The sequence below is a fragment of the Coregonus clupeaformis genome, chromosome 10 (genome assembly GCF_020615455.1).
Source record: "Coregonus clupeaformis isolate EN_2021a chromosome 10, ASM2061545v1, whole genome shotgun sequence".
Classification (NCBI taxonomy): domain Eukaryota; kingdom Metazoa; phylum Chordata; class Actinopteri; order Salmoniformes; family Salmonidae; genus Coregonus; species Coregonus clupeaformis.
Window position 1 is genome coordinate 2,036,048 of NC_059201.1, and position 27,538 is coordinate 2,063,585.

Consider the following 27,538-nt stretch of genomic DNA (forward strand, 5'->3'; position numbering starts at 1 on the left):
TTCCACTATCCGGCGGCGGAGATAGCCAGAAGAGATGGCGGCCAGAGGTAGTTTTCAATCAGCTCCAACCGGAGGTGGTGGCGGGGGAATGGGACCCGGACCCCCGGTGCAGGGTGGAGGACCAGGCATGGGACCTGGAACTCCTGGAGGAAGGATGGGACCCTCATCGGGCGCACAGAACCACCTCTATCGCTCTCCGATGCCTGGGCCTGGATACCCGGTGAGCCACAACTCAACGGCTAACGTTAGCTAGCTGCAAGCTAGAACAAAGCCTTTGTCAAAGCGGTAACTAGCCTATGCTAACAGTACTGTGTGGGCCCGTACTCGTAAAGGCCCTGATTTACTGATTGTCGTAGTTTATTGATTGTTTTGTAGCTATTCCCAGTGTTATGGTTATGCATAACTAGCTAGCTAACTACACTGTAGATGACCACCTAGCTAACTAGGATGAGGAGCTGTTCTGTCCGCAAGTGGCACAGTAGTTAGCTATCCCATTTGCTAGTTGTTTGGCGCTTGTTTGCTAGCTACGTTACGTTAGTTTGAAAGAAAAGTGGATGGTATGTGGGTCTTTCTCTACCTGCTGTTTCGACCTCTGCTCTGTGCTCGGCTATGAAAAGCCAACTGACATTTACTCCTGAGGTGACCTGTGGTCCTCTGTAGCTCAGCTGGTAGTGTACGGCGCTTGTAACGCCAGGGTAGTGGGTTCGATCCCCGGGACCACCCATACAAAACAACAACAACAAAAATTATGCACGCATGACTGTAAGTCGCTTTGGATAAAAGCGTCTGCTAAATGGTATATTATTATTATTATTACCTGTTGCACACGCTAATAACCACTGTGATTTAATATTTGACCTGCCAGGTAGCCTAGCGGTTAAGAGACCAGTAACCGAAAGATCGCTGATTCGAATCTCCGACCTGACTACATTTTACATTTTAGTCATTTAGCAGACGCTCTTATCCAGAGCGACTTACAGTTAGTGAGTGCATACATTTTCATACTGGCCCCCCGTGGGAAACGAACCCACAACCCTGGCGTTGCAAGCGCCATGCTCTACCAACTGAGCTACAGGGGGAAAATCTGTCGATATGCCCTTGAGCAAGGCACTCAAGGCACTTAATCCTAATTGCTCCTGTAAATCACTCTGGATAAGAGCTTAAGCTAAATGTAATGAACGTTTGAACATCTTGAAGAACGATCTGGTCTTAACGGTGCGTGGGTAAAATCACTGGGCAAGCCAAGCCAGTAAAAAAGCCATATTACAGCCTATGTTGTGATAATTGCGTTGTTTTCTCTATAACCCATTCGTTCACCGTGATATACAATAAGACCGTGACAAGGAAAATACAACAGTCACACAGTGGCGGAATAAATTCAACTACACATACGTTTGTTTAATCACAGAACCGGAGAGCAACATCTGTCTGAGGAAGTCTACAAAGCAAATATTGCATGTAACAGTTATATGACCTGCTGCATTGTCAAACAAGTTAATGTTTTAACACAGTTTACTAAACTTCTACTGATTTAGAACCACTGAGTTGCCGCAAGTCAGCCCAAAGACAACGAGAGCACTGCCTCCGCTATTCCAGCACCATTTCAACTTAAACATAATCAAATCAACAAGGCTATATATGCTTACTTTAATACACTGAAAACAAACTTAAAGATATATTTACATTTTAGTCATTTAGCAGACGCTCTTATCCAGAGCGAGTTACAGTTACCCTTGCTTAGTTAGAGAGTGCATACATTATTTTTTATCTTTTTTTCATACCCCCTGTGGGAAGCGAACCCACAACCCTGGCGTTGCAAACGCCATGCTCCACCAACTGAGCTACATCCCTGCTGGCCATTCCCTCCCCTACCCTGGACGACGCTGGGCCAGCTACGACAGAGCCTGGATTCGAACCAGGGTCTCTAGTGGCACAGCTACCACTGTAATGCAGTGCCTTAGACCACTGCGCCACACCAAAGACAATTTAGTCCAATCAATGTTACTAAATACATAAGGCAGTCCATGGTACTGATTTCGGTCTGTGTGCACGTGCGCACCCAAGCAAAACATTTTGAATGCCAATCAAATAAAATTGTATTTGTCACATGCGCCGAATACAACATTTCACCTTACAGTGAAATGCTTAATTACAAGCCCTTAACCAACAATGCAGTTTTAAGGAATTTAAGTGTTAAGTAAACAATAGATGAGTTAAAAATAATTTAAGAGCAGCAGTAAAATAACTGTAGCGAGGCTATATAAAGGGGGTACTGGTACAGAGTCAATATACAGGCTATATACAGGGGGTACCGGTACAGAGTCAATGTGCGGGGGGACAGGTTGGTCGAGGTAATTGAGGTAATATGTACACTACCGATCAAAAGTTTTAGAACACCTACTCATTCAAGGGTTTTTCTTTATTTTTTACTATTTTCTACATTGTAGAATAACAGTGAAGACATCACAACTATGAAATAACACATGGAATCGTGTAGTAACCAAAAAATAGTCAGGATAGCCATTAGATTAGCTGTTCAGGAGTCTTATGGCTTGGGGTAGAAGCTGTTATGAAGCCTTTTGGACCTAGTCTTGGCGCTCCGGTACCGCTTGCCGTGCAGTAGCAGAGAGAGCAGTCTATGACTAGGGTGGCTGGAGTATTTGGCAATTTTTAGGGCTTACTCTGACACCACCTGGTATAGAGGTCCTGGATGGCAGGGAGCTTGGCCCCAGTGATGTACTACCCTCAGTTTTTTATTTATTTTTATTTCACCTTTATTTAACCAGGTAAACCAGTTGAGAACAAGTTCTCATTTACAACTGCGACCTGGCCAAGATAAAGCAAAGCAGTGCGATAAAAACAACAATACAGAGTTACATATGGGGCAAAACAAACAAAGTCAAAAAATACAACAGAAATACATTTAATATACAGTGTGTGCAAATTTTGCAAGTTATGGAGGCAAGGCAATAAAATAGGCTATAGTGCAAAAAAAATTACAATTAGTATTAACACTGGACTGATAGATGTGCAAGAGATGATGTGCAAATAGAGATACTGGGGTACAAATGAGCAAAATAAATAACAATATAGGAATGAGGTAGTTGGGCGGGCTAATTTCAGATGGGCTGTGTACAGGTGCAGTGATCGGTAAGGTGCTCTGACAACTGATGCTTAAAGTTAGTGAGGGAGATAAGTGTCTCCAGCTTCAGAGATTTTTGCAATTTGTTCCAGTCATTTGCAGCAGAGAACTGGAAGGAATTGCGGCCAAAGGAGGTGTTGGCTTTGGGGATGACCAGTGAGATATACCCGCTGGAGCGCAGACTACGGGTGGGTGTTGCTATGGTGACCAATGAGCTAAGATAAGGCGGGGATTTGCCTAGCAGTGATTTATAGATGGCCTGGAGCCAGTGGGTTTGGCGACGAATATGTAGTGAGGACCAGCCAACAAGAGCGTACAGGTCACAGTGGTGGGTAGTATATGGGGCTTTGGAGACAAAACGGATGGCACTGTGATAGACTACATCCAATTTGCTGAGTAGAGTGTTGGAGGCAATTTTGTAAATGACATCGCCGAAGTCAAGGATCGGTAGGATAGTCAGTTTTACGAGGGCATGTTTGGCAGCATGAGTGAAGGAGGCTTTGTTGCGAAATAGGAAACCGATTCTAGATTTAACTTTGGATTGGAGATTCTTAATGTGAGTCTGGAAGGAGAGTTTACAGTCTAACCAGACACCTAGATATTTGTAGTTGTCCACATACTCTAGGTCAGACCCTTCGAGAGTAGTGATTCTAGTCGGGTGGGCGGGTGCAAGCAGCGTTCGGTTGAAGAGCATGCATTTAGTTTTACTAGTGTTTAAGAGCAGTTGGAGGCTACTGAAGGAGTGTTGTATGGAATTGAAGCTCGTTTGGAGGTTTGTTAACACAGTGTCCAATGAAGGGCCAGATGTATACAAAATGGTGTCGTCTGCGTAGAGGTGGATCTGAGAGTCACCAGCAGCAAGAGCGACGTCATTGATATACACAGAGAAAAGAGTCTGCCCAAGAATTGAACCCTGTGGCACCCCCATAGAGACTGTCATAGGTCCAGACAACAAGCCCTCCGATTTGACACATTGAACTCTATCTGAGAAGTAGTTGGTGAACCAGGCGAGGCAGTCATTTGAGAAACCAAGGCTATTTAGTCTGCCAATAAGAATGCGGTGGTTGACAGAGTCGAAAGCCTTGGCCAGGTCAATGAAAACGGCTGCACAGTACTGTCTATTATCGATCGCGGTTATAATATCGTTTAGGACCTTGAGCGTGGCTGAAGTGCACCCATGACCAGCTTGGAAACCGGATTGCATAGCGGAGAAGGTACGGTGGGATTCGAAATGGTCGGTGATCTGTTTGTTGACTTGGCTTTCAAAAACTTTTGAAAGGCAGGGCAGGATGGATATGGGTCTGTAACAGTTTGGATCTAGAGTGTCACCCCCCTTTGAAAAGGGGGGATGACCGCGGCAGCTTTCCAATCTCTGGGGATATCAGACGTTACGAAAGAGAGGTTGAACAGGCTAGTAATAGGGGTTGCGACAATTTCAGCGGCTAGTTTTAGAAAGAAAGGGTCCAGATTGTCTAGCCCAGATGATTTGTAGGGGTCCAGATTTTGCAGTTCTTTTAGAACATCAGCTGTCTGGATTTGTGTGAAGGAGAAGCGGGGGGGGCATGGGCAAGTTGCAGCGGAGGGTGCAGAGCTGGTGGCCGGGGTAGAGGTAGCCAGGTGCTGTAAGCCGAGCAGTTGCCATACCAGGCAGTGATGCAACCAGTCAGGATGCTCTCGACGGTGCAGCTGTACAACTTTTTGAGGATCTGAGGACCCAAGCCAAATCTTTTCAGTCTCCTGAGTGGGAATAGGCTTTGTCGTGCCCTCTTCACAACTGTCTTGGTGTGTTTGGACCATGATAGTTTGTTGATGTGGACACCAAGGAACTTGAAGCTCTCAACCTGCTCCACTACAGCCCTGTGGATGAGAATGGGGGCGTGCTCGGTCCTGGTTCCACTCTAGGTTTCTTCATAGGTTCCTTCCTTTCTAGGGAGTTTTTCCTAGCCACCGTACTTCTACATCTGCATTGCTTGCTGTTTGGGGTTTTAGGCTGGGTTTCTGTATAAGCACTTTGTGACATCTGCTGATGTGAAAAGGGCTTTATAAATCAATCAATCAATCAAATGTTATTTATAAAGCACTTTTTACATTTCTCCCTAGAAAGGCAGAAACCTAACAAGAAACCTAGAGAGGAACCAGTCTCGGAGGGGTGGGCAGTCCCCTTCTGGCTGTACCGGATGGAGATTATAACAGTACATGGCCATTAAGGCCAGATTTTCTCCAAGATGTTCAAACGTTCATAGATGACCAGCAGGGTCAAATAATAATCACAGTGGTTGTAGAGGTTGCAACAGGTCAGTACATCAGGAGTAAATGTCACTTGGCTTTTCATAGCCGGGCATTTAGAGGTTGAAATAGCAGGTCCGGTAGAGAGAGAGAGTTGAAAACAGGTCTGGGACAAGGTAGCAGGTCAGGGTTCCATAGCCGCAGGCAGAAGAGTGGAAACTGGAGCAGCAGCACGACCAGGTGGACTGGGGACAGCAAGGAGGAGTCAGGCCAGGTAGTCCTGAGGTATGGTCCTAGGGCTCAGGTCCTCCGGGATATAAATACATTTGATTGGTTAGCTAATTTAGTTGTCTAAATCTAACTTGGATAGCTAGGTAGCCTAGTTTTAAATAATTCATTGACACATTTAAGAAAACTGTTTGAATCAGCCAAATCTAGCTAATATGATTCACCAAAGTTTTTACTGCTGTGAAGCACTGGTTGTATCCTGCTCGTATCCCCTGTGGACCGGTTCGTACATAAAAACATTCTCCATTCAGGCTGCAAAAGGATTGATTTACATTTTAGTCATTTAGCAGACGCTCTTATCCAGAGCGACTTACAGTTAGTGAGTGCATACATTTTTCATACTGGCCCCCCGTGGGAATTGAACCCACAACCCTGGCGTTACAAGCGCCATTCTCTACCAACTGAGCTACAGAAGGCCTAAGGATTTCCTCCTTAACTCGGTTTAATGGTGAGAAGATTGAAATTATACGGAATTTCTTTATGAAACGCTATTCTCCACCATGCTAGTGGCTTAATGCTAGTCCCAGATGTTGCGTATCGCATTCAGCCAATCAGGTTGCAGCAGTCTTACCCTTGGTCTGAACACTGTACGCAATGTCAGGAAGTAGCATTAGCCACAATAGCATGGTGGAAAATGGTGCTTCATAAAGAAAGTATGCATATTTTCCTAACTTTTTCCCACCTACTTGCCATTCAATCGGGTTAAGGAGGAAAGCGGCACAGGTCCTAATCCAGGCACTTGTCATCTCCCGTCTGGATTACTGCAACTCGCTGTTGGCTGGGCTCCCTGCCTGTGCCATTAAACCCCTACAACTCATCCAGAATGCCGCAGCCCGTCTGGTGTTCAACCTTCCCAAGTTCTCTCACGTCACCCCGCTCCTCCGCACACTCCACTGGCTTCCAGTTGAAGCTCGCATCTGCTACAAGACCATGGTGCTTGCCTACGGAGCTGTGAGGGGAACGGCACCTCCGTACCTTCAGGCTCTGATCAGTCCCTACACCCAAACGAGGGCATTGCGTTCATCCACCTCTGGCCTGCTGGCCCCCCTACCTCTGCGGAAGCACAGTTCCCGCTCAGCCCAGTCAAAACTGTTCGCTGCTCTGGCACCCCAATGGTGGAACAAGCTCCCTCACGACGCCAGGACAGCGGAGTCACTCACCACCTTCCGGAGACACTTGAAACCCTACCTCTTTAAGGAATACCTGGGATAGGATAAAGTAATCCTTCTACCCCCACTTACCCCACCCCCCAAAATTTTTTTTAAAACATTGTAAAGTGGTTATCCCACTGGCTATAAGGTGAATGCACCAATGTGTAAGTGGCTCTGGATAAGAGCGTCTGCTAAATGACTTAAATGTAAAATGAAGTCGACCCATTTGCAGCGTGAGCGGAGGATGTTTTATCTACGAACAGGTCCATGGGGGGAAACGAATGTATAGCGGGCTGCATAGATTCCCTTTGGACGGTAAGATGAAACAACTAAATATCACCATCTGCTGGCCTTTGGGCTATCCAGATAAGTGATAACCATGTTTCCATTACTGGGCGTTACAGGTTTGTTTATACAAAACGCTGCCAGGTTTCAACTAACCTGCTCTTGGTGACACTGTCTTCATTCTCGATTCGGGAGAAAGGGTATCTTATAAATGTCTGTCCAGTTGCAGGTGGTGCTACAAAAACCAGAGGACACAGAAAGATATTAAATCCATGTTTTGTATCAAGTGAGAAATGCTACTTGCATGTATGTAGATCAGGGTGTCTTCAACCTTTTCTTTTCCAGGGACCCCACCCCCCGAGGCAAACTGCCGACCCAGGGACCCCATCATATGTTAACCGAAAATGTTTTTCTCACGTCTTATCATTAGCTGAATGAAAAGAAGCAATTAACATTTTTGAATACATTTGCTTGACGATGTTTAATTATCTTGACCTCCCCACATTTATAATTGGAAGAGGAAACTCGAACAGCCTATTAGCTAGAAAAACTCAACACATTTTTGCTCAAAGCAACAGTTTAGCTGGTTAAACAAAGGTGAGCCATGTGTTGGCAAAAATGTACAGTGGGGAAAAAAAGTATTTAGTCAGCCACCAATTGTGCAAGTTCTCCCACTTAAAAAGATGAGAGGCCTGTAATTTTCATCATAGGTACACGTCAACTATGACAGACAAATTGAGAATATTTTTCCAGAAAATCACATTGTAGGATTTTTTATGAATTTATTTGCAAATTATGGTGGAAAATAAGTATTTGGTCACCTACAAACCAGCAAGATTTCTGGCTCTCACAGACCTGTAACTTCTTCTTTAAGAGGCTCCTCTGTCCTCCACTCGTTACCTGTATTAATGGCACCTGTTTGAACTTGTTATCAGTATAAAAGACACCTGTCCACAACCTCAAACAGTCACACTCCAAACTCCACTATGGCCAAGACCAAAGAGCTGTCAAAGGACACCAGAAACAAAATTGTAGACCTGCACCAGGCTGGGAAGACTGAATCTGCAATAGGGAAGCAGCTTGGTTTGAAGAAATCAACTGTGGGAGCAATTATTAGGAAATGGAAGACATACAAGACCACTGAAATCTCCCTCGATCTGGGGCTCCACGCAAGATCTCACCCCGTGGGGTCAAAATGATCACAAGAACGGTGAGCAAAAATCCCAGAACCACACGGGGGGACCTAGTGAATGACCTGCAGAGAGCTGGGACCAAAGTAACAAAGCCTACCATCAGTAACACATTACGCCGCCAGGGACTCAAATCCTGCAGTGCCAGACGTGTCCCCCTGCTTAAGCCAGTACATGTCCAGGCCCGTCTGAAGTTTGCTAGAGTGCATTTGGATGATCCAGAAGAGGATTGGGAGAATGTCATATGGTCAGATGAAACCAAAATATAACTTTTTGGTAAAAACTCAACTCGTCTTGTTTGGAGGACAAAGAATGCTGAGTTGCATCCAAAGAACACCATACCTACTGTGAAGCATGGGGGTGGAAACATCATGCTTTGGGCCTGTTTTTCTGCAAAGGGACCAGGACGACTGATCCGTGTAAAGGAAAGAATGAATGGGGCCATGTATCGTGAGATTTTGAGTGAAAACCTCCTTCCATCAGCAAGGGCATTGAAGATGAAACGTGGCTGGGTCTTTCAGCATGACAATGATCCCAAACACACCGCCCGGGCAACGAAGGAGTGGCTTCGTAAGAAGCATTTCAAGGTCCTGGAGTGGCCTAGCCAGTCTCCAGATCTCAACCCCATAGATAATCTTTGGAGGGAGTTGAAAGTCCGTGTTGCCCAGCGACAGCCTCAAAACATCACTGCTCTAGAGGAGATCTGCATAGAGGAATGGGCCAAAATACCAGCAACAGTGTGTGAAAACCTTGTGAAGACTTACAGAAAACGTTTGACCTGTGTCATTGCCAACAAAGGGTATATAACAAAGTATTGAGAAACTTTTGTTATTGACCAAATACTTATTTTCCACCATAATTTGCAAATAAATTCATTAAAAATCCTACAATGTGATTTTCTGGATTTCTTTTTGTCATTTTGTCTGTCATAATTGATGTGTACCTATGATGAAAATTACAGGCCTCATCTTTTTAAGTGGGAGAACTTGCACAATTGGTGGCTGACTAAATACTTTTTTCCCCCACTGTATGTCCAAGTCAATTGCCGTGGCCCCTACCTGCGGGTCCTTTTTCAAAGCCTATCAGATACTCCAGTTAGTGTAATGAGCGCCAATGAGTGCAATTTGCTCAATATTAGGAGTTGGGGAAATAGTTACATCATTAAAAAGATACTCCTCTTTTTACTGTTTATTTAAAATTGGTTTATTCTGTTATTGCTAGCGATATTCATAGAACATTTAAAATAAACATTTTACAAAAATCGTGGACCCCGGGTTGAATACCCCTGGTGTAGATCTTTGTTTTGGTCGCGCTGTGATCATCTACCTCCTATATGTGGCCATGTCGCATAGAAACAATGAGTTACTGCAAAGATGCTTGGAAATGATCTGCGGCAGCTAAGATGGCGAGGAACCTCCTCGACCTGTACAAAAAAAAACGTTTTTAATATATTTCTGAGTTTTTCTCTGGTTTTTTTTTGTAGAACCACCTGCAACTGGACACGGACCTTTTTTATAAGAAACCCTTTTTCCCCGAATCGAGAATGAAGACCATATCGCCAAGAGCAGGTTAGGTTCAGAACTTTTTGTGAAACTTCACAGCACAGTTGAAAAATATATGGCAAATAGAAATCAAAACTGGATGGTGTTCAGAGATAGATGGGAGGGGTTGAGTGGAGCTGAAGGATGGCACTAAAAACAAACAGAAGATAACTTGTAAACTATACTGTGTATAAACTGGGAGTAGAAGCCTACGTGTTGTTGTCCATTAGTCTGCTCCAGTTAGGGGAGGGGTGGTAGGGTTAGGGGGAAATTTATATTTCAAAAAATAAATATATACAAACATTTTTATGGGGGGATTTGAAATGATGCAGACAATTAGAACTTCTGCAATATTAAAGCTGATTTACCCCCTAAAACCAAGAAGAAGAAGAAGAGCAGGTTAGTTGAAACAAGGCAGCGTTTTCTATAAGCTAACCCAGTAATGGAAACATAGTTATCACACATCCTGGCGTACAATCTGTCGCTATAGTACTCGTACCCATTTGGTACCTGGCCTTTCCACACTGGGTACTTTGGGAGACTGATAAGAACGTAGGGCTAACGATCAGTAGCTGATGGCATCAAACGGTTCTCATCATTAGCTGTGATAACCATTGATATCAGGCAGCTGAATGGCCGTAGCAGGATGATTTTTCGCACCAACCTTTTTTTTTCTTAATTCTTGACTTGGTAGTTTAGAAGACTCCGGCGACTTCCAAGGCTAGTTGCAGAGGGAACGTTTGATTTAGAAAATGCTCTTTTATTACATTCAATACATGTTCGCTCCATGAGGTAATCCAACAATGTACACGCCGCCATCTTTATCCAGTTTTCTCATTGGATTGAGACGTGTTGGTGTGCTACGCTCAGTGAGACTGGAAATCATTGATCGCTTTGAAAGACGCCTGTCTCAATCAATGGGAGAAGATGGGAAACAGACAACATGGCGAACACATACATCACTGGATTACTTCATGGAGCAAAACGGTGACTTCCAAGTCGAGAATTAAGAAAGTATCGCCAAAAAAAGGTTGGTCGACAAATCTCCTGCTACGGCTATAAAGCTGCCTGATATCAATGGTTATCACAGCTAATGATGAGAACAGTTTGATGCCATCAGTTACTGTTGCAGATGAGGTGGGGGGGGGCTTCAGTAACATTAACTAGCTAACATTTATTTTTATTTTTTTTGAGAACAGAAACCACTGATTGGGGGCGGTCAGTGTCAATTTGACACAGTGTTACACATACATACATACACACACACACACGTTGTTATTATTACAATTCCACTGAAAAACATTTCTCGGTGAAAGGATGTTCTGGATCTAGTCTTCTGTCATGTCCTTGACTGCCTGGAATACAAAAAGCCTGCCTCACCGACAGCAGCATCTTTCATAGTCACTCAGCCACACATTCTGTTAGCCTTAGAACCACTCCCCAGTTGTTCTGTAGAAGACCAAGGTTGCACCGAGATGTGGTGAATAGACTGCAAAACGATTCATAGATAATTTTAATGGATTTTTGTTGAATTCTTCCGTCGCCTCACACACAGTAATGGCCACGTTTACAAATGTTGTGTGGGCAATTTTATTAGTGAAAAGATACATCCACCTTGTTTAGTCTTGTTATGTTTTAACTTCAATGTCCTTCTACCTTGAACACCGGGCAAGAGGTTTTCAAACAAAATGGCATTGGCAATAAAGAAAAGTCATTTTCAGTGGTTAGCTCTCGTCCAGCTATCCTTTTTATTAATTCACAAACCTCTGCTTTAAGAACTTGTTCTATCTACATGACTCACTGAAATCACTATGGTGACAAATGTGAGAATACGTTGTTCTCCGCTGTGGATGAAAGCTAAGGAAGAAATCGAGGGAGCCAGATGGTGGCTTTTCAGCAGAGGCTGAAGGCAGGGTGCAGGGTCAGAAGATTCCAGACAGACTGAAACGGGGAGCGACTACCTGGACTTGTCAAATAAGAAATGCAGAGTGCATCAGCGTTGATGACAGCAGAACACAGCACAGCCCTCCCCCCAGGCTGCAGAGAGGGAGAGGAGAGAAGAGGAGAGGGAAAGAGAAGGAGGAGAGGGAGAGAGGAGGAGAGGGAGAGAGGGGTGTGCCTCTGACTTTAGCTGGTCTGTTCTATCGGAGGGGGCTCGTGATCTGTTTATTCTCTACCTTCTGCTACTGTAGCTACATCCTCTGTAAGCGCTCATGCATTCAGAAACACGAAGTCGTCTGTTTGAGTTCCTAGCACATGGATTGGTGAGTGACGTGGAGGTTGTTTTATTGCAAGTAGTGCCTGTTTCCGTAACCGTTGTTTGGGATGATTTTTAAGGGTGAGTTTGGTAGATTTACAGGTTATAAATTAATCTATACCCCAATATATGAAATGTGCATTGTATAGGGTACTAGATGCATTTGATTTCTTTCTTTTTTTTTAAACTTTGATGCGAACTGCACATATTTTAAGATGATGGTGAGTGATATTTTTTTGTGAATGCAAAATAAGGTGGCCTTTATTCAATACAAGGTTGTTTTAATTTGATGTTTATATTGTCCTTGAACGATCGTTCAATTGACTTTCGATCTACATCAAATATCAGAGCATCCCTGCCTGTATTTCAACACATGGATTTGTATCCGTTTGTTGCTGCTCACCAATGTTTCCTGTATGCGTTTTCTATTTATAAGAGTCTTATAGTTATTCATAAATAATGGTGATGAATGTAATCTAGTTTTCACGCCTTTGAAACATCCTCTATCCAGAGAATCGGTAAGAGTCCTGACCTTGGTGATAGATCAGGGATGGGGTGGGGGACCACAAAACATCTGAACTCACGAGGGGCCACAGTTGCTCATGGCCCCTCGCGAGCAAAACATTTCGTGCAATTTGACACATTTTGCCATGGGGTTTAGAGGAAATGTTGCTGTTTAATGCAAGTTTGCTGCAATTCTATACATTTTGCCATTGGTAGAGAGAAATGTTTACAGTTTTTAATATGATATCTGAGTGAGAGTGACTAACAAAATCAATGGGGGCCCCCCGGCCGGTAATTCGACCATGATTACTAAGTTTAGATAGCTGGCCGCCAGACTAACTTATCAATCTAAAAACGTTTAGCTGACACGGCTAATTGAGTGACTATCAGTGACTGCCATAACGATAGAAAAACTGCTAATGCACAACCAAATGTCAAAGTTGTTTTAACTCGCAACAGTAAGTTGAGACACCGACTGAGTTCCTAAAAAAAATTATGGATCCGAGGGCCTTCAAAAGGAGGGGGCGCCAGTTGTCCATCCCTGCGATAGATGATGCTTGGCTGGAACATAAATGGTTTGTCAGGGGCTTGGGGCATTGTTGGTACGATTCCTTCCACTACCGTCCTCACCTAGCCACATCCTTGACTGTGGTACAGAACAGAACACATCCGTTCTAGAACACATTCGCTACGCTACATCAGACTAAACAGAGCAAGGTTGTATTCTCCTAAGGCAGCTACAACATCTCCTCTTCTCTCCCACAATAAAAAAACCTTATCTTCTCCCTTTCTCTTTGCTTCTTGTTCCACATTTCATCTCTTTTATCCTCCCCGTTCCCCTCTTTTCTCCTACCATCAAACACCATCCATCTTTTCCTCTCTTCCAGACTCTAACCCCTCCCCGTCTCTCCTCTCTTCCAGACTCTAACCCCTCCCCGTCTCTCCTCTCCTCCAGACTCTAACCCCTCCCCCGTCTCTCCTCTCTTCCAGACTCTAACCCCCTCCCCCGTCTCTCCTCTCTTCCAGCCTCTAACCCCTCCCCGTCTCTCCTCTCCTCCAGACTCTAACCCCTCCCCGTCTCTCCTCTCTTCCAGACTCTAACCCCTCCCCGTCTCTCCTCTCTTCCAGACTCTAACCCCTCCCCCCTCTCTCCTCTCTTCCAGACTCTAACCCCTCCCCGTCTCTCCTCTCTTCCAGACTCTAACCCCTCCCCGTCTCTCCTCTCTTCCAGACTCTAACCCCTCCCCGTCTCTCCTCTCTTCCAGACTCTAACCCCTCCCCGTCTCTCCTCTCTTCCAGACTCTAACCCCTCCCCGTCTGTTCTCTCTTCCAGACTCTAACCCCTCCCCGTCTCTCCTCTCCTCCAGACTCTAACCCCTCCCCGTCTCTCCTCTCTTCCAGACTCTAACCCCTCCCCGTCTCTCCTCTCTTCCAGACTCTAACCCCTCCCCGTCTGTTCTCTCCCCCTCCAGAGACCAGGTGGGATGCCCCCATCCAGCCGTATGACCCCCCAGGGCCCGCCCATGGGGCCTCCAGGCTACGGCTCCAGCCCTGTGTCCCGACCAGGGATGCCCAGTGTCATGGACCCCTCCCGTAAAAGGCCTGCCCCCCAGCAGATCCAGCAGGTCCAACAGCAGCGCAACCAACAGTAAAATCTTGTTATTTTAGGCTTGGCTAGATTTACTTCAACAGCAGGCTTTCATATTGTTACCAGGGTATAAGGAGGGACGTTATAAATGATTATTAGTTTACTGTGATTATTTGTCTTCATTCAGAGTTGACCATGTCTTTGTAGGGAAAAATACATGTGTGTGTACATAGTGCATACAGGACTTTTCGTTCCTTATCAACTCACACTATTGTTTTGTTGTATTGCAGTACCAAGAAGAAGAAGATGGCGGATAAGATTCTACCTCAGAGGATCCGGGAGCTGGTGCCAGAGTCTCAGGCCTACATGGACCTGCTGGCGTTTGAGAGGAAGCTGGACCAGACCATCATGAGGAAACGCCTTGACATCCAGGAGGCACTCAAGAGACCCATCAAGGTAAAAAGATGGGGTTAGGTCCTCACTAGGGCCAAGGCCTGTATTCATAAAGCATTTCACAGTAACAGTGCTCATCTAGGATCACTGTTGCCTTTTAGATCCTAATGAATAACATAATATGAACAGGAAGGATTTTATAGGCTACATCTCAAGCCCAGGACTTTTTCCTGATTAACAAGGTGGCCTGACTAGTAGCCCAGGAAAGGCCTGACTAGTAGCCCAGGAAAGGCCTGACTAGTAGCCCAGGAAAGGCCTGACTAGTAGCCCAGGAAAGGCCTGACTAGTAGCCCAGGAAAGGCCTGACTAGTAGCCCAGGAAAGGCCTGAGTTTAAATCAAATCTTACATGCTTCATAAACAACAGGTGTAGACTAACAGTGAAATGCTGACTTATGGCCCTTCCAACAATGCAGACGGAAATAAAATGGAGAAACAATAGAAAAGTAAAAGATGTAATACATGATAAATACACAATGTGTAGCGATAACTTGGCGATAAACATAGTACATAGTATACACAGGGTACCGAGTCAATGTGCAGGGGTACGAGGTAATTGAGGTAGATATGTACAGCACCAGTCAAAAGTTTGGACACACCTACTCATTCAAGGGTTTTTCTTTATTTTTACTATTTTCTACATTGTAGAATAATAGTGAAGACATCAAAACTATGAAATAACACATATGGAAACATGTAGTAACCAGAAAAGTGTTAAACAAATCAAAATATATTTTAAATTTGAGATTCTTCAAATTGCCACGCTTTGCCTTGATGACAAACTTTGCACACTCTTGGCATTCTCTCAACCAGCTTCATGAGGAATGCTTTTCCAACAGTCTTGAAGGAGTTCCCACATATGCTGAGCACTTGTTGGCTGCTTTTCCTTCACTCTGCGGTCCGACTCATCCCAAACCATCTCAATTTGGTTGAGGTCGGGGGATTGTGGAGGCCAGGTCATCTGATGCAGCACTCCATCACTCTTCTTCTTGGTCGAATAGCCCTTACACAGCCTGGAGGTGTGTTGGGTCATTGTCCTGTTGAAAAACAAGTGATAGTCCCACTAAGCGCAAACCAGATGGGATGGCGTATCGCTGCAGAATGCTGTGGTAGCCATGCTGGTTAAGTGTGCCTTGAGTTCTAAATAAATCACAGACAGTGTCACCAGCAAAGCACCATCACACCACCTCCTCCATGCTTCACGGTGGGAACTACATATGCGGAGATCATCCGTTCACCTACTCTGCGTCTCACAAAGACATGGCGGTTGGAACCAAAAATATCAAATTTGGACTCCAGACCAAAGGACAGATTTCCACCGGTCTAATGTCCAATGTTTGTGTTTTCTTGGCCCAAGCAAGTCTCTTCTTATTGGTGTCCTTTAGCAGTGGTTTCTTTGCAGCAATTCGACCATGAAGGCCTGATTCACACAGTCTCATTTGAACAGTTGATGTTGAGATGTCTATTACTTGACCCCTGTGAAGCATTTTATTTGGGCTGGAATGTCTGATGCTGGTAACTCTAATGAACTTATCCTCTGCAGCAGAGGTAACTCTGGGTCTTCCTTTCCTGTGGCCGTCCTCATGAGAGCCAGTTTCATCATAGCACTTGATGGTTTTTGCGACTGCACTTGAAGAATTTTTCCGGATTGACTGACCTTCATGTCTTAAAGTACTGATGGACTGTCGTTTCTCTTTGCTTATTTGAGCTGTTCTTGCCATAATATGGACTTGGTCTTTTACCAAATAGGGCTATCCTCTGTATACCACCCCTACCTTGTCACAACACAACTGATTGACTCAAACGCATTAAGAAGGAAAGAAATTCCACAAATTTACGTTTAACAAGGCACACCTGTTAATTGAAATGGTGACCACCTCATGAAGCTGGTTGAGAGAATGCCAAGAATGTGCAAATCTGTCAAGGCAAAGGGTGGATACTTTGAAAAGCCTCTAGTTGCACACATGACATGCTGGTAGAATTTAGGTAAGACTGATTTCAGTTTTCCTGCATTAAAATCACTGGCCACTAGGAGCGCCGCCTCTGGGTGAGCATTTAATTTTTTGCTTATGGCCCTGTACAGCCCGTTGAGTGCGGTCTTAGTGCCAGCATCGGTTTGTGGTGGTAAATAGACGGCTACGAAAAATATAGTTGAAAACTCGCTTGGCAAATGGTGTATAGCTTATCATGAGGTATTCGAACTCGGTCAACCTCGAGAATCCCTAATATTAGAGGTTGTGCATCTCAAAAGACAGCTCCTCCCTTGAGCTTACCCACCGCTGCCGGTCTGTCCTAACGACGCATCGGAAAACCAGGTAGATCTACATTATCCTTGGTCAGCCACGACTCTGTGAAACGTAGGATATTATAGTTCTTCAGGTCCCATTTGATAGGATAGTCTCGAAAGGAGCTCATCCAGTTTGTTTCTCCAGTGATTGTACATTCACCAAACGAACGGAGGGTAGAGGCGATTTTATGTACTCGCCGACGTCGTTTTTGTCAGGGTGCACGCACGTCGGTCTCTCTTAAGTCTTCTTTTTCGTGTCTCTGGGGATTAGGGCCTGGTCCGGGTTGAGTTTTCCCTGATGATCACTTTGCATGTTTGCCTCTGAAGATAACACACATTTTGATAGTGAAATTCAACATTAATAAACTTTTTGTGTTTCAGCAAAAGCGAAAGCTTCGTATCTTCATATCCAACACTTTCAACCCCGCCAAGCCCGACGCAGAAGATGGGGAGGGTACTGTTGCATCATGGGAGCTGCGTGTCGAAGGGCGCCTGCTTGAAGATGTAAGACTAATTATTAGTTGTATGGTTGTGTGTTGAAGGTTAGTGTCTGTGTATTTTTAATAATTTGGTGAAATGTATCTGATAATTGTTTTCTTTTCTCAGACTGCTGTGTCCAAGTATGAAGCCACCAAGCAGAAGAGAAAGTTCTCTTCCTTCTTCAAGTCTCTGGTCATCGAGTTGGACAAGGACCTATATGGGCCTGACAATCACCTGGTCGAGGTAAAAAGATGCGGTTTTAATGTTCAGTTATAAAAATGTATGATTTTAGATTTATTTTCATTAAATAGCGCTCAATATTAGCTAATTGCCTCCGCCACTCTTCTTAACCACTTTCTCTGTTGTCGTCTTTGTAATGATATTCTGTTCTAAAGAAACAAAAAGGACAAATAAAGTTATTTATATTGTGTAGTGGCACAGGACTGCGACCACTCAGGAGACGGATGGGTTCCAGGTGAAGAGACCAGGTGATGTGGGGGTACGCTGCACTGTCCTGCTGATGCTGGACTACCAGGTAAAAACATACACTATCACACCGAGGACGTTTACATGCAGAGTAATAGCTCAATATTAAACTGATTATAGCAGTAGGCAGATGATGCAATAGTCATGTACACGACTTACTCTGCTTATCTTAATCGGCGTAAGGTCAAAATCGAAGTTAAACACCTGGTTTTCTGAGCAATCTTTCAAATTATTAGGACATGTAAACACCTTAATCGGAGTTTCAGCGGTGTGTTTGATCTGTGCATATGCTAGCACCAGCCGAGAGCCTCACCCCTTTAGCCTGGGTGAATTGAGTTCGGAACAAATTAAAGTATGCATCTTAGAAGTCGTATTCACATACAAACTTTGTCTGAACTCCGAATCAAATATGCTACCCAAAAATAACATGGTCGCTGTGGTAGAACGTCTATTTTGATTGACTATTTTCTGAATTTATCAGAGTGCTGTCAGGTAGCCTGATTTCAGATGTGTCCATGGAAACAGGATTATTAGGGAAATCGTTCTTCTTGCAAAGCATGTAAACGTTTTAATCTAAATATTATATTAGTCTGACTATTCACACTAATCACATTATTGTGTCCATGTCACCGTACTCACTGTCCTGCTCATGCTGGACTACCAGGTAAAAACACATCCTATTGTTACTGTCCTGCTCATGCTGGACTACCAGGTAAAAACACATCCTATTGTCACTGTCCTGCTCATGCTGGACTACCAGGTAAAAACACATCCTATTGTCACTGTCCTGCTCATGCTGGACTACCAGGTAAAAACACATCCTATTGTTACTGTCCTGCTCATGCTGGACTACCAGGTAAAAACACATCCTATTGTCACTGTCCTGCTCATGCTGGACTACCAGGTAAAAACACAGTTTATTGTCACTGTCCTGCTCATGCTGGACTACCAGGTAAAAACACATCCTATTGTCACTGTCCTGCTCATGCTGGACTACCGGGTAAAAACACATCCTATTGTCACTGTCCTGCTCATGCTGGACTACCAGGTAAAAACATAGAAAGTCACAACCTGTCTGGGCCCTAAAAAGGGACCTCTCACATACTTCCTCTAGGTGTCACCAAAGTTTTAAAGACCATATCGAAGTGCTTGCTTCTCAGAATGTGAACAAAGGCGAACAGATTTTAATACGATTTAATGTTGCTAAAAACGCTGTCAGTTCCACTTTGAATAGTGTCATGTTGATGTTTTTGTTCATTTTTTTATTTATTGAATTCAATATGAACCAGGTGGTTTTGGCAGCAGGGCATTTTTCTACACCTCTCCCAAATACATTCTTGTCATTTGAGTCTCTTTTCAGAGACTTTGGAATTTGATAGTGTAATGTCACTGCTAATTTCACTTCTCCACACCCTCCCCTTACCAGCCCCCTCAGTTCAAGCTAGACCCTCGTCTGGCCCGTATGTTGGGGATTCACACTCAGACCAGGCCAGTCATCATCCAGGCCCTCTGGCAGTACGTTAAGACCCACAAGCTACAGGACCCACACGAGAGAGAGTTCATCAACTGTGACAAGTACCTGCAGCAGGTCAGTGAGCAGCAAGTGTTCCTGTGTAGCTCAGTTGGTAGAGCATGGCGCTTGTAACGCCAGGGTTGTGGGTTCGATTCCCACGGGGGACCAGTAAGAAACAAGATACAAGGCTTTCTTAGGGAGAGTAGAACCAGTATCTTTTCCCCACGTTTGTATCTAATGTTGAGGCGTTGATATATGACCTGATGGACGTATTGTAAAGTGATTTGCCATTTCATAATCTTTATGGTTAAGGCTAAGTGGGCCAGTAATAGTGTCCTTAACCTAAACACACTGTGGACCTCCAACAAATAGCAATCCTTATTAACTGTCCATAGCTCAAACATACAAAGCACAGTACTGAGTCCTTGCATGTCCAGTTCTTGAGTAAATGAATAAAGTTCTGTTTATCTATTTTGTTCTAGATCTTTGAGACCCAGCGTATGAAGTTCTCTGAGATCCCCCAGCGTCTTCATGCTCTCTTGATGCCTCCAGAACCCATCATCATCAACCATGTCATCAGGTAGGACTAACCATAACCTCCAGCAACAACACCTCGCTTACGTCCTCGTCACTAGGGTCAACGCCTCGCTATGTCCTCGTCACTAGGGTCAACGCCTCGCTTACGTCCTCGTCACTAGGGTCAACGCCTCGCTTACGTCCTCGTCACTAGGGTCAACACCTCGCTTACGTCCTCGTCACTAGGGTCAACGCCTCGCTATGTCCTCGTCACTAGGGTCAACGCGCTTACGTCCTCGTCACTAGGGTCACGTCGCTGTCCTCGTCAATAGGGTCAACGCCTCGCTTACGTCCTCGTCACTAGCGCGCGGATCGCTTACGTCCTCGTCACTAGGGTCAACACCTCGCTTATGTCCTCGTCAATAGGGTCAACGCCTCGCTTACGTCCTCGTCACTAGGGTCCAGAGTGTTTGTGTGGTCAGGAAAAACTCCTGGCCCTTTTTATAACTCAATGCTCAGATAAAATCTCAATGTCTCAGGAACCACGTTAATGTGATATAGAACTCTTCTGGGATGTGCAGCGTGACTGCAAGAAAATACAATCTGGAACGAACCCATAAAATGGACTCTGCATGACCTAACTTCTGTCTCTACAGATAGATCATGCAGCCTTCTATCTTCTCTGTGTCTACAGCGTGGATCCCAACGACCAGAAGAAGACGGCCTGCTATGACATCGACGTGGAGGTGGACGACACTCTAAAGACCCAGATGAACTCCTTCCTCCTGTCCACCGCCAGCCAGCAGGAGATAGCTGGCCTGGACAACAAGGTATGCATGGAGCTCATAGTTGAAGTGTACAGTGGTTAATTTGATCTTCAAGGGTCTGAATCTAGCCTACAACTTATGGTGAGCTATTCTGAGGCTGTGTGCCTGAGGCAATAAACAGCTTGTTCTTCCACACTCTCTTTCTCTCCTATTGTACAGACGGTGGAAGAGCGAAAAATAGAGGCTCCATTTAAATGTTTTTTTTTTTTTTATGCTTTGATTGATTCTGCAGCAGGAACTAGGAGCAGACAGGAACAGGCTGTATAGAGAAACTCACTGAACATGAAATCAAACAGACAGCTCTCCCCCAGCAGCCTACTTCAAGTTCAGACTGTTAATACAGACAAAAAAAAAACACAGGATGGACTCTGACACACACACACACACACACACACACACACACACACACACACACACCCTGTCAGTAGCATTGGCTGCAGGTCTCATTGCTGTGATTGCGGAGAGAGCAGAGCTGAGGTGACTAGTGCAGGGTCAGAGAGACCCTGGCTAGCTACTGTGACAAAGGCCAAAGAAACACAACAAATGACCTTACGACTGTCACGGTAGGGTTAGGCTACTGAGGAAGGAGCTATAGCTAACATTATATTCTACTACAGAAGTATCAATTTGCATTGTTTAGGGCCCTATTGATTATTATTTTTTGCCTGATTCTGTTTCGTTTTTCCCAAATTCCGTTTAGTTTTTCCCGGTTTCAGTTTTTCCCCAGGTTTTTTCAGGGTTTCGCTCTCAAATGAACACATTTTTATTTGGCCTTAATGCTATTATGCCATGCAATTTTTTTTTTTGTATTTTATTAGGAATCCCCATTAGCTGTTGCAAAAGCAGCAGCTGCTCTTCCTGGGGTCCACACAGAACATGAAACATGACATTACATTTACATTTTAGTCATTTAGCAGACGCTCTTATCCAGAGCGACTTACAGTTAATAATACAGAACATTACTAGGCCAGAACAGCTCAAGGACAGAACTACCATCAATTTGAACAAACGCAATGAATAACCGATTCACTGCATGGCACAACATAGTCCGCCAAAAAAATCAAAAGGAAGTTTGTTCTGAAGTGTCTGTCCTATAGCTGAGAGGTATGAGAGAGACCAGGATACTGTTGTTTTAAAAAAAAAAACATGTATTTAACCCCTTATTCTTGGCACTAAACAGTCTCCAAATATACTTCCATTCATTTTTTTCAACTTGTACTGGGGGACCTTCAGACGAGTCTTGTGAGGCCTGTGGGCGTCCTAGAGAAAAACAACCGACATGTACGTGTTTGTGAGTATGTAGCCCAAACTGTTCGGACGCTACAGACAGAAGTTGGCAGTACCGACTTCAGACGAGTCCCAAGACGCTTGTGGGGGTCATAGAGCAAAACGGAGAACACCATGGTGTTCGTGGGAGTCTCATCTTTCCATAGATGGGTCCTAATAGTTTGTAGACCGTTCGGACACTGTAGACGGTTTTGTGAGAAGACCAATTTTCGGGATGCTTCTGTTCGGCTGGCGCCTAGCCGAACTCGGCTAACCGAACGAGCGTGCTCGCATACTCCCTTAAAATACCTTGCTTCAGAAAAAGCGGTAATAGTACTGTTTGTCCATTTTGAGACACGTAGCCAGTAATAGTCCTCAAAATAGTCAGAATTAATCTAAGATAACTCATGAAATCTGTCATTAATTTTGACGTTTTTTCCCCGAAGAGATCTTGGTGCCGGATTTTTCAAGGACACTTTTGCATGAAAACAAGTCCTCTCGTTGAATGACAACCGACTTTATTGAAGAATCCCTACTGTTGACCAATCACCAACGAAGGGGCGTAGACGTCGGCTCCGAACTTTGGCTTGCATCCAGAAAAAAATGTGTGTGCCCGAACAGCCGAAAAAACCCTCAGCGAAGTCCAAAACTAACAAAAACGTCACAAAATGTCCGAATATATGCTCAAACTATTTCGGCCGGGAAGCATGCGGATGCCTTAAGACAATACAGTGTATTTAGATGTTGAGCTAGGCTTGACAATCCATCTCTCTTCTTCCCCTGTAGATCCATGAGACCATAGAGACGATCAACCAGCTGAAGACCCAGAGAGAGTTCATGTTGAGCTTCGCCAGAGACCCCCAGGGCTTCATCAACGACTGGCTGCAGTCACAGTGCCGGGACCTCAAGGTAAACACACAGGGAAACCACTGCTCTATGGGGCATAGTTCAGTATGGAGAGAATGTTCTGGCTGCAGCCACAGTGCAGGGACCTCAAGGTAAACTATGAACCAAACTCTGTTGAACTGGTGCTTCAGGTAAAGAAATGAGAGGCCCCCATGTGTGGGAAGCCACAATATTATGTGTGCAGGCCTCTTTTTTTTCTTTACTGCAAGGTAAACAAAACAGCTCCCTAGTGCTGCCCAGTTACTGATTACCCTTTACAGAATACCTCCCAAAGCATCTGGGTCATGTTCATTAAGAAGAAAATGAACTGAAATGGGGAGGTACTACTTCAACTTCAACACAGAATGTTGTTTTCTTTTGCGAAGCATTTTGCTGTGTGTCTTACTGAACATGGCCCTCTCCTTGTGTAGTCATGGACTTAGTTAGCCATTAACCTTAGTTAGCTGCCATGGACGTATGTTAGCCATTAGCACTAGTTAGCTGCCATGGACGTATGTTAGCCATTAGCACTAGTTAGCTGCCATGGACGTATGTTAGCCATTAGCACTAGTTAGCTGCCATGGACGTATGTTAGCCATTAGCACTAGTTAGCTGCCATGGACGTATGTTAGCCATTAGCACTAGTTAGCTGCCATGGACGTATGTTAGCCATTAGCACTAGTTAGCTGCCATGGACGTATGTTAGCCATTAGCACTAGCACTGCCTCGGTGTAACGCTCATTCCTTCGACGATAAACGCGAATCCGACCATCACCCCTGGTGAGTCAAAACTGCGACTCGTCAGTGAAGAGCACTTTTTGCCAGTCCTGTCTGGTCCAGCGACGGTGGGTTTGTGCCCATAGGCGACATTGTTGCCGGTGATGTCTGGTGAGGACCTGCCTTACAACAGGCCTACAAGCCCTCAGTCCAGCCTCTCTCAGCCTATTGTGGACAGTCTGAGCACTGATGGAGGGATTGTGCGTTCCTGGTGTAACTCGGGCAGTTGTTGTTGCCATCCTGTACCTGTCCCGCAGGTGTGATGTTCGGATGTACCAATCCTGTGCAGGTGTTGTTACACGTGGTCTGCCACTGCGAGGATGATCAGCTGTCCGTCCTGTCTCCCTGTAGTGCTGTCTTAGGCGTCTCACAGTACAGACATTGCAATTTATTGCCCTGGCCACATCTGCAGTCCTCATGCCTCCTTGCAGCATGCCTAAGGCACGTTCACGCAGATGAGCAGGGACCCTGGGCATCTTTCTTTTTGTGTTTTTCAGAGTCAGTAGAAAGGCCTCTTTAGTGTCCTAAGTTTTCATAACTGTGACCTTAATTGCCGACTGTCTGTAAGCTGTTAGTGTCTTAACGACCGTTCCACAGGTGCATGTTCATTAATTGTTTATGGTTCATTGAACAAGCATGGGAAACAGTGTTTAAACCCTTTACAATGAAGATCTGTGAAGTTATTTGGATTTTTACGAATTATCTTTGAAAGACAGGGTCCTGAAAAAGGGACATTTCTTTTTTTGCTGAGTTTGTTATCCATTAGCACTAGCTAGCTATTCCACGTGTAGTGTTTGTTCAGCTGATTCTTGGAGGAGGACCAAACGCCACACTGACTGGACTGTCAATGACAACTAAACCAAGGGGTGAATCTAGCTGAATCCAGTCCAAAGTTCATGGCTGTTTCTTGCAGCCTTCCGCATGGTTGCCTGGCGCCCAGTAACCTTGGAGTTGTCCTTATGCAAGAACATGCCAGAGTGAATGAATATGTGTTTTATGAAGCCTGTCGCATGCTTCCCAGTCAAAACAGTTTGGTCATATATTATGACGAAATTGTGATGTTTTTGTTCGTTTTGGTGTTCGGCTGTTTGTTTGTTTCGCGGCTGTTCCATCACACAAAGTTATTTCTTGAGGCAAGTCGAAGTTCGGTAGCTGAAATCTACGCCCATTCGTCTGTGATTGATCAACAGTAATACTCCTAGTAGGAGTGGGAACTATGGACGGGATTCTTCAATGAATTGTTTGTTGGCATTCAACGAGAGACAGATTTATCTTAGATTAATTAAGACTATTTTGCTACAGCGTCTCAAGAGGGACAAACCGTAATATTGGCTCTTTTTTTTTTAAGCAAAGTTATTTTAAGGGAGTATGCGAGGCACAGACCTTCGCTTCACCTAGCAGAGTTTTGTTAGGAGCAAACCAAACCAAGTATGCTGACGCCTTTAAACAGAGATGGTCCCAGAGCGGTCTCTTTGACCACAATATTGGGATAGGGTTGATAAGCCTGTTTTTATGTTGCCTTCTTGCCACAGGTCCACCCTGGTAAAGAGATTTCTGATCTCAATGGAATTTTACTTGTATGAAAAAAGATTAAATGCATGATGCTTATAACGTGTAACAACAACAGCATTAAAAGCCTACAGGTATAATGTGAAGTGTTTTTTAAGTTTCTAATGTGTATGCATGATTATCTTTTACAGACTATGACTGATGTGGTTGCGAACCCAGAAGAGGAGAGGAGAGCAGAGTTCTATTTTCAACCCTGGGCCCAGGAGGCAGTGTGTCGGTACTTCTACTCCAAGGTAACCTCCTCTCTCCTGCCATTCATTCCCCGTGAAGGGTCATCGTTGCTGAGTCATACCACCAAGTGTTTTTCTGCCCTGCAAAAAAAAAATACTTATATCATTTATGTGACGTGATTTTCAGTTATGCTTTATTTTACGGTGCTGCTCCCACTGGGTATTACCTGGTATTCCATTCACATATAACACATGCTCTAATCTGTTCTAAAGTGCTCTATGAAATTGGATGACCATTTCTGAAATAAATATTGTTCTTTATCTGCATTTTAATCTTTAGTCTCTTCTTAATTTTTGTGTTTTTTAAATGTATTTCAGGTCCAACAGAGGCGACAGGAGCTGGAACAAGCCCTGGGAATCAGAAATACCTAGACAAGATTACGTCGAAGAAAAGCAGGCCAACAAAGGAAAATAAGAAGTGGCTGTTCTGTCTGGGAGGAGGAAGAGAAGTGTGGGACATTCATATTTATAAATACGCCCCCGATTTTTTTTGCGAAACGCTTAGATAAACATCTTAGAAATAGACTGCTTTACTGCTGATGGTAACTGTAGGATATATTTTTTTAACGTCAACTAGCAGCTGTTATGGTTATGTATCAATGTTTGATTGCTACTTCCTCTCTTTATATTTTCACTTATTTTCTCTCAACGGTCTATCTCTATGCTTTAACTCAAAGCATTCCTTTTCTCTCTCACAAATCACAGATCTTTAATCTATATTCAGGCTTAAGTGAGGTTGAAATGACCCCCAACTAAGTATTGATGCTACTCCACAATAACTAATATTGGGTATTTTAAGGGCTTTGAGGGCTTCAATTAAAGTCGTAACATTTGGCCATGGTGAAAGAGCATTGGGTTCATTTATAAATGCTTGGACTGTCTACCCCGCTGAGTCCAAACTAACTCATAACTGATCAGGCGATAGCCTACACACACACTACCATTCTGGCTTTGGTCTGGAATTGATATTCTGTGTTTGTTTTGTTATTGATAGGGTTGTGTGAGTATTCAGTGGCCTCCTATTGCCCTGCTGGCTGTCCGTTTCTTACCAAGATTATTTTAAATGGGTCTAGAATATTGTGTACCTCCCAAAATTCTACTTTAAGAATCTTGTGTGCTTCAAAATTATCCTCTGAACACTTCAAAGCATGGTGATGGCAGGCAAGGCTGTACAATGTTGTGTAGGTTCAGTATATTGGTTTAGTTAATCATTTTAAGTGGCCGTTTAATTTGAAACTATTTTTGTGGAGCTTTTGTTTTTTGTATTAAAAAATGTTTTTCTCGAAAGTATGAATTATATAAAGTCTTGTTAGTTATAAGTAAAGAATATTAAGGAAGTAGTGTTAGTAGTAATTACCTCAAGTCTATCTAGTTTAGTAAATAATGAGCGGAACAATCTGATTGTGAAGGAAAAATGTCTCTGTTTTAAAAGGACATACCATCATTTTGACTCATTGTCTAATATTCGGTTTGCCCAAGACGTTCCCCTTCAAGTGAACACAATGGTTTAATCCAGAACATTCTCTATAACCTAGCAGCAAGCTGCAGTTGCTTGTTGGTCCTGTGTGGAAGAAGGAGAACAATGTTCAGGGTTCTACTGTCAGGTTAAGATGAATTCCTCTCTGGGTTTTCCTCTTTTTATTTGTTAGTGTGCAGAAGCTATCAACACCTGAGGAAGAGAAGCGTAGAGCTGGGTTCACTTCTAGATGTGACATATTCCTGAATTTCACCTTTTTTTGCAAGTATGATAGAAAGCTTTACGCCTGTAGGTGTTGCTGTTTAGATATGACATGTAAAGGATGTAAGAAGTTTTATGGTTGGGCTCAATTCAGTATCAGTTCAGTAGTAAAGTGAATTGAAATAAAGTGGGGATTTTTTCAATATTGAGTGTAATTTCAATCAATGTTCTGATTATCCTGAGTTGACCCCAAACCTGTAAAGGATGATACTGAAGACTGATTTAAATATTCAGACATTAATTGTATTTTTATTTCATTGGACCAAACCTATTTTTTTTCCTGTATGTTTTAACCCTATGCTATAATAAAGGACATCTTCAATGATAACTTTTCGGTTGTG

The 27,538-nt window shown here is 44.0% G+C and overlaps 1 protein-coding gene and 1 non-coding gene across 2 annotated transcripts; both read left to right on the plus strand.

Moving 5' to 3' along the window:
- LOC121574733 (SWI/SNF-related matrix-associated actin-dependent regulator of chromatin subfamily D member 1) lies at nucleotides 1-27,525 on the plus strand. Its single transcript, XM_045222812.1, has 12 exons — nucleotides 1-220; nucleotides 14,057-14,232; nucleotides 14,463-14,628; nucleotides 17,292-17,414; nucleotides 17,517-17,633; nucleotides 17,824-17,925; nucleotides 19,303-19,464; nucleotides 19,872-19,969; nucleotides 20,600-20,735; nucleotides 22,785-22,907; nucleotides 25,361-25,462; nucleotides 25,778-27,525. Exons 1-12 carry the CDS (start codon nucleotides 35-37, stop codon nucleotides 25,829-25,831), a joined length of 1,545 nt encoding a protein of 514 aa, XP_045078747.1. The 5' UTR covers nucleotides 1-34; the 3' UTR covers nucleotides 25,832-27,525.
- On the plus strand, nucleotides 19,482-19,556 carry trnat-ugu. The gene has a single exon. It is a non-coding gene; the product is annotated as a tRNA-Thr (tRNA).
- Nucleotides 27,526-27,538: the final 13 nt, after the last annotated feature.